The 10,691-nt window shown below is 43.9% G+C and overlaps 1 protein-coding gene across 1 annotated transcript in view; it reads right to left on the reverse strand.

Annotated features, from left to right (window-relative positions):
• TTLL8 (tubulin tyrosine ligase like 8) overlaps positions 1–10,654 on the reverse strand; it is a 42,206-nt gene extending 31,552 nt beyond the window's left edge. Inside the window, 3 exon segments of the mRNA XM_089921604.1 lie at positions 2,280–2,371; positions 9,781–9,879; positions 10,147–10,654. Of these exon segments, the coding sequence (XP_089777730.1) occupies positions 2,280–2,371; positions 9,781–9,879; positions 10,147–10,636 (681 nt within the window). The 5' untranslated portion in view covers positions 10,637–10,654.
• Positions 10,655–10,691: the final 37 nt, after the last annotated feature.

Below are 10,691 nucleotides of genomic sequence, written 5' to 3' on the forward strand. Positions count from 1 at the left end.
GGCTAAATTCATGGTGATTTGTCAAGCAGCATTGGTAGCTAACACGGGTCCCAGCGGGAAGACTGGGAACACATGCCAAGAACGTGAGGGCTTGTGGCCAGACCCTGAGAGCTCAAGTCCCAGCGCCCACATGAAAGACCTCCAAGCCCCCTTCTAATCAGAACCTCAGTCCAAAGCCTGGCCTCACCCTCGACAGGGCCGTGCACCACGACAGGGGCCACTGTGAGGAGAGGCGGGCAGGGAGTATGACAACAGCAGGAATGTCAGTGCCCTGCAGCTCCAGCAAGACCTCCCAGCTGCGTCCAATCCTCTCCTTAACTGGAGTCGAACTGAATGACTTCAGAAAATCTGATTAACTTTAGTAAGTCAGCACAGGACAATACATAAGGGAACTACAAAAGGACAAAAAAGAGTACAAGATTTCTAACATAAGAGAGGGAAAATGGAATAATAAAAAGTAGTCAGTCCACAAGGAAGCATGAAAGGAGAGGAAAACTGAGCAGACAGTGCAAATCAAATGAATGAAACACGATGGGAATATACCAGTGTTTAATTATAGATAAATACACAAAATGCTCCAGTTAAAAGGTAAAGAGTGCCAGACTATATCTTTTTAAAATCTAAATCTATGTTGTTTACAGGAGAAAATCAAAAGCACAACCCTACAGATAGATAAAAAATAAAAGGATCTATATATGAGACAGAATAGCCTTTGGGACAAATAAACATCACTAAAGTAAAGAAAATCATCCCATAATTTAAAGCAAACATTCAATTCACCAGAAAGATACATTTGCACCCATTAAGATGGCTATAAATTATATAGAGCAAAAACTGGCAGAAACACAAAGTAGACAAATCCCCAATTACAATAGGATATTTAACATGCTTCTCTCAGTAAATTAGAGAACACAGAGACAAAAAATTTCAATAAGGCTAGAAGACTTCAACAACGCAAATAACAAGCTCTACCCTGATGGCTGTGAATACAGCACTCTACATCAACTTTTATATAAATTAACAAAATGCTAGGTATAAAGCAGGTATGAACACATTTCAACGGAATAACATTGTACCCATTACATCCTCAACCACAGGCAATCAAACTAGAAATCAATAACAAAATAACTAGAAAAGTAGCCACCAGTTTAGAAATTAAGAACCATAGTTTTAAGTAACACACAATCAATGAAAAGCAATAATATGAATTAGAAAATACTTTGAACTGAATCTCATCAAAAACACTACAAAATGAAATCTTTTGAAATGCAGCTAAAGCAGTACTTAGTGGGATGTTTGTAGCCCTGAATGTTTATATGTTTTAAGGTCTCAGAAGAAAATCTGAAAATTAAATTCTACTTATATGAAGCCCCAGAAAGGACAGTGGTAGGAAGCACAAAGGGCACATCTGTGGTTGCCAGGATTTGGGAATAACTAGGGCGGGAGGCAGCTTCCAAGGGGGCAGAGGTGCTGTCATGTCTGCAGGGGTTCATGCTGATTACATACGTCACCTGTGCTGTGCTTCTCTCTCCAGGTACATCCAGCCCATCACAGCCTGAGCTGTGCACTTATGATCTGTACACTCGCATGTGTGTGCTGTGCTTCAGGAGAAAGTTAAGGGAATGAGCACATTTCCACGTGTCAATGTGTGTTGGATTTGTCAGTGCTTCCCCACTGTCCCGGCCTGAGCAACGCAAACGCGTGATAAGGACAGAGGATCACGTTCTCAAAGTGGTAGCCGTGGAGCCACCTGCCCCCATTTGAAGAACGCTTGTCCTTCTTTATCTCCCCCAAATTCTCCCATTCAGCTGAAAGGTAGGCCTCCCCCTTGAGGAAGTGGGTGGGTATGCCAGCTGCCCCACTCGAGCCCCAGAGTTCCTCTCCTGGGCACAAACCCCTCTCACATGCAAGTGTCCTCACTGTGTCACCCGGGAGCCTGGGGCGGGGGGAGTGGATGGGAGGGGGTCTGTGAGTCACTAGGAGCCTGTCCCTTGTCTGGGATGTGTGTCCACAGCTGCAGTCACACGACTGCATGGCTGCAGGAGAGATTTTTACCGTGTATGTGTCTGCGTTTTTTGAATTTTGAAAGCATTACCTATTTCAAAAGTACAGCTGAAACATAAAGTAACTGGCAGAAGCCTCCACGTGGGGGCCAGGACTGCGGGGGCCGCCTCACATGGGCAGGGGGGCGTCAGAGGCAACGAACTCACTCTCCAAATTCCAAAACGAATTTCTGTTCTTAAAAGTACCCCTCCCCCCGAGCCCCAAAGAGCATTTACCTTGATTGCCTTGTCCGTTAATTGTCTTGCTATTTTGTATTTGTCTAATTTGGGGGAAGAAATCAAGTCTTGGGAAATTCCTCGTTTTAATTCTACAAAAGAGAAACAGACATCAAGGCAAAGGGAAGAGCGAACAAGTGACATTCGGACTCAGGAGACACCAGCCTAATCCCCATGTCCAGCCCCCCACAGCACTCGGTCAGCCCTCAGCCTCTGCCTGGGCCAGGCTTCTGGCCACCAGCCCCTCTGGGGTCCTCTCTGGACCCTGGCCAGCAGACTCCCATCAGCACACAGCAAGCGTAGCAGCATCCATATAAACATTACAATGAAAACCCTCATCCCTGCACCCTGCCCACTCCCTCCTCCACCTCTCGCCTCTCCTCTCTCCACAGCCCGTCTGCTGGCTCCGCCACAGACAAGCTCGGACCAAGGTCACACATGCACAGGCCAATCCCGTGGTCACTCCCTGCGTCCAGGTCTCTGCCAGCACTGGACACTCAGCCGGCCAGTCCTTGCTCCCCTGAGCCCTGCTCTCCTTCCATCACTGCCACCCCTTCTCTCTCCCCACGCCCTGACTGTGGCCAGGCCCAGGCCTGGACCGCAGACATCTGTGCTTCACCTCCCCGTCCACCCTGAGCCATCTCATCCCAGATGGTGGCTAGAATTCCACGGGGCAGATGCTCCTGCAACGTACACACCCCGGCCGGCCATCCGACCTCCCGACGCCTCCTGGACCCATGGTCCCTGGACGTCCAAAGAGCATCCCAGGTGGGCAGGCAGGCCACCCACCCACCTGCTCCACCTGCAGCTCCCTCCACCCCGTGGACCCCAGAGACGCACATCCTCGGAGCCAACTGATGCAGGCAAGGGAGAGCACTGAGGCCCTGAGCGGGGGTGGGGCTGCAGCAGCGGCCCGTCCACACGGAGAGGGGAGCCCTAGCCCCACCTGGGGACACACGGTAACTGGACGTGGGTCACAGGCGCAAGTGTGAAAGCGTGCACAGGAGCCGGGAGGGGCTCTCAGAGCCTCGGGCTAGGCAGCAAGTCCGAGATGCTCCACAAAAGCACTGACCATCGAAGCTAAAATGGGCAGATCAGACTTCATCAAAATTGAAATGTTCTCCTCGGCTAAGAAAACGAGAAGGCAAACCCTAGACTCGGGGAAAAAAAATACAATACATCCAACTGACAAAGCAGATACCAAGGTGCATCTGAGGGCTTCCACACGTGGGGGGTTCTGGGCAAAGTCAGTTATGAACCAGAGCAGGGCTGGCAGGACCACCAGGAGGACACAGTGGCCTCAGCTGCAGACACAGGCACTGCCCTCGGTCACTGACACAACCACAAAGGTCAGTGAGGATGAGGATTGAATGCGGCTGTCCGACCCTCACCTCACGCGCACACAGAACACCTCACTCAGTGGCCGCCATCCTGCCCACTCCAGGACACAGGGAACGTTTATTAAAATTGACCACGGAGATGTTCTTAACCAATTTCAAAGGGACAGTAGCCACATAGATCATGTCCCCTGATCACAGAGCCGTGAAGTCAGGGAGTTTAATCAGAAGACAAAGTAACTACAGGAGATTAACACACATTTCACAAGTGTGCTTCTGAATAACCCGCGTCAAAGAGGAGATCGGGATAAAAAGTAATGCACGTTTCTTAACTAAATGAGAGTTAAAATACCAAGTATCGAATCTTGTAGCTAGGTTCTGTTTATAAAGCGATTTGTAGCTGTAGACGCAAATTGTGGAAAATAATAAAGGCTAAGGACAGTCAGTGAAGCATCCATCTCAGATATGAGAAAGATCACCTCAAAGTCAAACCCAAAGAAATCACCAGAAAACTACCAGCAAATTCAAACCCAAACAAATTATCAATACCAGATATTACCAGAGGAGACATTAATAAAATGTTTTTGGGGGGACTTCCCTGGTGGCACAGTGGTTAAGAATCTGCCTGCCAACGCAGGGGACACGGGTTTGATCCCTGGTCCAGGAAGATCCCACATGCCGTGGAGCAACTAAGCCCGTGCGCCACAACTACTGAGCCTGCGCCTAGAGCTTGTGCTCCACAGCAAGAGAAGCCACTGCAATGAGAAGCCCGTGCACCGCAACGAAGAGTAGCCCCCGCTCTCTGCAACTAGAGAAAGCCTGCGTGCAGCAATGAAGAGCCAACACAGCCAAGATTAAAAATAAATAATTTTTTTAAGAAAACCCACAAATGTACTATAGAGAAAATTAGCAAAACCAAAAGTTGGATCTTTGAAACATTTTTTTTCAAATTGATAAACCTTTAAATAGACTGACCACAACACTATGAGACTAGAAATCAACTACAAGAAAAAAAACCGCAAAAAACACTAACAGGTGGAGGGTAAACAATATGCTACTAAACAACCAATGAGTGACTGAAGAAGTCAAAGAGGAAATTAAAACATATCTGGAGACAAATAAAAACGGAAACGCAACAATCCAAACTCTGTCAGACATAATACCAAAAGCAGTTCTAAGACGGAAGGTGTAGCGATACAAGCCTACCTCAGGACACAGGAAAAATCTCAAATAAACAACCTAATCTCACACATAAAGCAACTAGAAAAACAAGAAAAAACAACCTAATCTTACACCTAAAGCAACTAGAAAAAGAAGAACAAAGGAAACCCAAAGTTAGTAGAAGGAAAGAAATCATAAAGATCAGAGCAGAAATAAATGAAATAGAGACTAAAAAAAAACAATGGAAAAGATCAATGAAACTAAAAGCTGGTTCTTTGAAAAGGTAAACAAAATTGATAAATCTTTAGCTACACTCATCAAGAAGAAAAGGAAGAGGGCCCAAATCAATAAAATCCGAAATGAAAAAGGAGAAGTTACAACCCACACCACAGAAATATAAAGGATCATAAGAGACTACTGCAAGCAACTCTATGCCAATACAGTGGACAACCTAGAAGAAATGGACAAATTCTTAGAAAGGTACACTCTCCCAAGACTGAACCAGGAAGAAACAGAAAATATGAACAGACCAATTACCAGTATTGAAATTGAATTAGTAATTTTAAAACTCCCAACCAGCAAAAGTCCAGGATCAGATGGCTGCACAGGTAAATTCTACCAAACATTTAGAGAAGAGTTAACACCTATCCTTCTGAAACTATTCCAAAAAACTGCAAAGGAAGAAACACTCACAAACTCATTCTATGAGGACACTATCACCCTGATACCAAAACCAGACAAAGATACTACAAAAAAAGAAAATTATAGGCCAATATCACTGATGAACATAGATGCAAATATCCTCAACAAAATACCAGAAAACTGAATCCAACAATACATTAAAAGGATCATACACCATGACACCATGATCACGTGGGATTTATCCCAGGGATGCAAGGATTCTTCAATATCCACAAATCAGTCAACATGATACACCACATTCACAGACTGAAGAATAAAAACCACGTGATCATCTCAATAGATGAAGGAAAGGCTTTTGACAAAATTCAACATCATTTATGATGAAAACTCCCCAGAAAGCAGGCTTAGAGGGAACCTATCTTAACATAATAAAGTCCATATATGACAAACCCACAGCTAACATCATACTCAGTGGTGAAAAGCATTACCTCTAAGACCAGGAACAAGACAAGGATGCCCACTCTCACCACTTTTATTCAGCATAATTTTGGAAGTCCTAGCCACAGCAATCAGAGAAGAGAAAGAAATAAAAGGAACCAAATTGGAAAGGAAGAAGTAAAACTGTCACTGTTTGCAGACAACATGATACTATACATAGAAAATCCTAAAGATGCCACCAGAAAACTACTAGAGCTCATCAGTGAATTCAGTACAAAGTTGTAGGATACAAAATTAATATACAGAAATCTGTTGCATTTCTATATACTAACAACAAAAGATCAGAAAGAGAAATTAAGAAAACAATCCCATTTATCATTGCATTGAAAAGAATAAAATACCTAGGGATAAACCTACCTAAGCAGGCAAAAAAACCTGTAGTCCAAAAACTATAAGATGCTGATGAAAGAAATTGAAGATGACACAAACAGATGAAAAGATATACTGTGTTCTTGGATTGGAAGAATCAATATATTAAAATGACCGCACTAGCCAAAGCAATGTATAGATTCAATTCAATCCCTACCAAATTACCAATGGCATTTTTCACAAAACTAGAACAAATCATTTTTAAATTTGTATGGAAACACAAAAGACCCTGAATAGCCAAAACAATCTTGAGAAAGAAGAAGGGAGCTGGCAGTGTCACACTCCCTGACTTCAGACTATACTACAAAGCTACAGTAATCAGAACAGTATGGTACTGGCACAAAAACAGAAATATAGATCAATGGATAGAGAGCCCAGAAATAAACTCATGTACTTATGGTCAATTAATCTATGAGGCAAGGATATACAATGGAGAAAAGACAGCCTCTTCAATAAGTGGTGCTCAGAAAACTAGACAGCTACAGGTAAAAGAATGAAATTAGAACATTCTCTAATACCATATACAAAAATAAACTCAAAATGGATTAAAGACTTAAATGTAAGACTGGATAAAACTCCTAGAGGAAAACATAGGGAGAACACTCTTTGACATAAATTGCAGCAATATTTTTTTGATCCATCTCCTAAAGTAATGAAAATAAAAGCAAAAATAAATAAATGGTACCTAATTAAGCTTAAAAGCTTTTGCACAGCAAAGGAAACCATAAACAAAATGAAAAGACAACCTATGGACTGGAAGAACAAATTTGCAAATGATGCAACTGACAAGGGATTAATTTCCAAAATATATAAACAGCTCAGTATCAAACAAATGACCCAATCAAAAAATGGGATTTAGAAGATCTAAACAGACATTTCTCCAAAGAAGACATACAAATGGCAATAGGCCCATGAAAAGATGCTCAATATCACTAATTACTAGAAAAATGCAAATCAAAACTACAATGAGGTATCACCTCACACCAGTCAGAATGGCCACCATCAAAAATAATAAAATAATAATAAATGCTGGAAAGGGTGTGGGGAAAGGGAACCCTCCTACACTGTTGGTGGGAACGTAAATTGGTGTAGCCACTATGGAGAACAGAATGAAGGTTACTTAAAAAACTAAAAATAGGGTTACCATATGATCTAGCAATCCCACTCCTGGGTGTATAGCTAGAAAAGACGAAAACTCTAATTTGAAAAGGTACCTGCACCCCCATGTTCACGGCAGCACTATTTACAGTAGCCAAGACATGGAAGAGACCTAAATGTCCATCAACAGATGAATGAATAAAGAAGATGTGGTATACATATATATACATATACAATGAAATATTACTCAGCCACAAAGAAGAATGAAATAATGCCATTTGCAGCAACATGGATGGACCTAGAGATTATCATATTAAGTGAAGTAAGTCAGACAGAGAGAGACAAATATCATTTGATATCACTTATATGTGGAATCTAAAAAAATGATACAAATGAACTTACTTAAAAACAGAAATAGATTCACAGATATAGAAAACAAACTTACGGTTACCAAAGGAGAAAGGTGGGGGGAGGAATAAATTAGGAGTTTGGGATTAACAGATACACACTACTATCTACAAAATAAATACACAAAAAGGACCTGCTGTATAGCATAGGGAATAATATCTTGTAATAACCTATAATGGAAAAGAATCTGAAAAAGCATATATATATATATATTATATATAGCTGAATCACTTTGCTGTATACCTGAAATGAACACAACATTGTAAATCAACTATACTTCAATAAAAAAAGATATTATAAACATCCACATGTCAATAATTTGGCAATTCATATGAAATGGACATTTTCCTTAAATGACACTGCTTATCAAAAGTGACATAAAAGAAATAGAAAATCCAGATGGGACTATTTCTGTTAAACAAATTAACTCCATATTTAAAATGTTTCCCACAATGAAGCCAGGCCTAGATGGCATTACAGGTCAATCTGTCCAAATATTTCATAAAAAAAAAAAAACCCCAAAAACCCCCATATAAACCCTATCACTAAAGAGGAAAGTAGAAAAGCCTTTTCAACCCTTTCTTTTTTTTTCTTTTTCAAGTTTTTTTTATGAGGTCATACATTTAACACCAAAATCTGACAAGGACCTTTTTAAAAGAAAGAAATATTACAAGCCAATCTTGCTTATAAAAATAGACACAAAACTCTTAAAATATTTGTAAATCAAATCCAGTGACATATAAAACAGTACACTTGACCATGTGGTATTTGTTTTAGGGATACAAAGTTTGTTTAATATTTGAAAATCCATAACGTAGTCATTTGATAGACTAAAGGAAAAAATATGCAGAAGAAAACATATAAAATGTAATAACTACTTGTTTTAAAACTCTCAGTAAACTAGGAATAAAGGGAACTTCCTTTAAAACGTATAGGAACAAGAATTTGTAGGTGTTTAATTTATAATTTTTGTGAATGACAACTTAATTAAAAGATACTTGTACATTTTATAGGGAAAATATTAACCACTAGGGCTTAGAGAAAGGTATCCTGGTGAACCTGGATCAGTTTAGGGCCTCTGTATTATAACTATAAAATAGGTTCTAAAATGAAAATTCAATATTTTAGATAAATTTGCCAAAGAAAACTTGACAGTCAAAGAAATGTGAAAAAAAATCATGTTTAAAAAATTTTTTAAAACTTATACATCATATTCCATGGTGAAACACTGAGCACTTTCCTCCTGAGTGTGGAAACAAAAAAAGATGTCCACTATATCATATCTATTCAACATTATACTCAAAAGTGCTAGCCCATGCAATAATGCAAGAAAAGGAAATAAGAGGTATAAAGACTGAAAAGATCTGCAGGTGATGATTGTGTATGTAATAAATCTAATTATATGAGTTAGTAGTGTATTTACCAAGGTCACCAACCACCAAGCCAGGAAAATGAATTCAACTGTATTTCTATACACTAGAGACAATTAGAAAATGAAACTGAAAAATGCCACCTACAGCAGTATTAAGCATGGATTATCTGGGAGTGATTCTAACAAAAGGTCTTGCACACCTGTAACTAAAAGTGGGAACCTTACTGACAAGAATGAAAGAGCTAATGTTCATGATCAGAAGTCTGGGTATTAAGATGTTAATTCTCACCCCAATTGATCTACACATTCAATGGAATCACAAAATCCCAGCAGGACTCGCGTGTGTGTGTGTGTGTGTGTGTGTGTGTGGTTGTTGGGGGGGCTTATATTAACAATCGATTCTAAAAATGCAAAAGTCCAAGAAAACCTGAGCACATCTTGAAGAACAAAGTCAGAGAAATATTAAGACATTACGAGGCTCCTGGAATTAAAGCAGGTACTTCGGAATAAGGACGGGCAGACAGATCAACAGAACAGATGGATGCCCCCTCCCCGAGCCTGAGCTTGGCCGTCCCTTTCAGGAAACCCAGGGCGGCGGGCCCAGGACAATACTGACTAGATTCTCCTCTCCGCTCCCCTTCCGATGACGCAGACGGTTCCATTCCGGCCTCGGCCTCGGGCACCTCAACTTTCCTCCCTTCCACTGCATGGACCCCTGCAAGGGGGTATCAGTGCTGATAGAAGCAGGGAACTCAGAGGGGCGAGAGCAGGGCGGGGGTGGAGGGGGAAGTCTGGGGTTGGGGGGACGCAGACTAGGGTCAGGGTGGGGGGGCCGAAGGCGGGGTCCAGAAGTGTAGGGCTGGGCAGGTCTGGAGTAGGGGGGCGGTCAGGAGCTCCGAAGGAAGGATAGGTCCGGGACTCCGCGGGGTTGGTCTAGAATCCCAGGGGCGGAGGAGCGGAGGGCGGTTGGCCCCGTGCTCACCCGGGCGGGGGCCCGTGCCCTCGCCCCCCGTCGCGCCGTCCCGCGTCCTCCGGTTGCCCGGGGTGACGGGCCCGGGCCGCGCGGCGCATTGTGCGGCAGCACCGGGGCGCCGGCAGCTGGGCCCGGGGAGCGCGGCTCGGCGGCGGCCGGCGCGGGGCGTGGGGCTGCGCGGGCGCGCGGGCGGCAGGGGGCGGCGGGAGCGGCTGCGGGAGTGGCTCAGAGTGCGGCTCCGGGGACGACGGCGCGCGGGGGCCGTGGGGTCCCACAGGCGGCGGCCGGGGGCACCCAGGCGGGGCCCCCGGCAGGGGCTGCAGTCCGAGGCGCGGCCGCGGCCCGCGCGGGGGCCGGGGCGCCGGGGGCCGGGCATGGTGTCCGCGGGGAGGAGGGCCAGCGAGTGGCGCGCGCCCCGGCTGGGATCACGCGGTCCCGCCCCGCTCCGGGTGTCAGAGTCACACAGACCCGCCCTGGCAGTCAGAGCCCCCCAGGTCATAAAGACCCGAGGGCCACACCCGGGCCCCCGACCCTGCGGAACCAGCCGGGCTGTC

Source organism: Delphinapterus leucas, chromosome 11, assembly GCF_059928025.1.
Source record: "Delphinapterus leucas isolate spDelLeu-1000000601 "Yukka" chromosome 11, BTC_Dleu_Yukka2, whole genome shotgun sequence".
Lineage (NCBI taxonomy): Eukaryota > Metazoa > Chordata > Mammalia > Artiodactyla > Monodontidae > Delphinapterus > Delphinapterus leucas.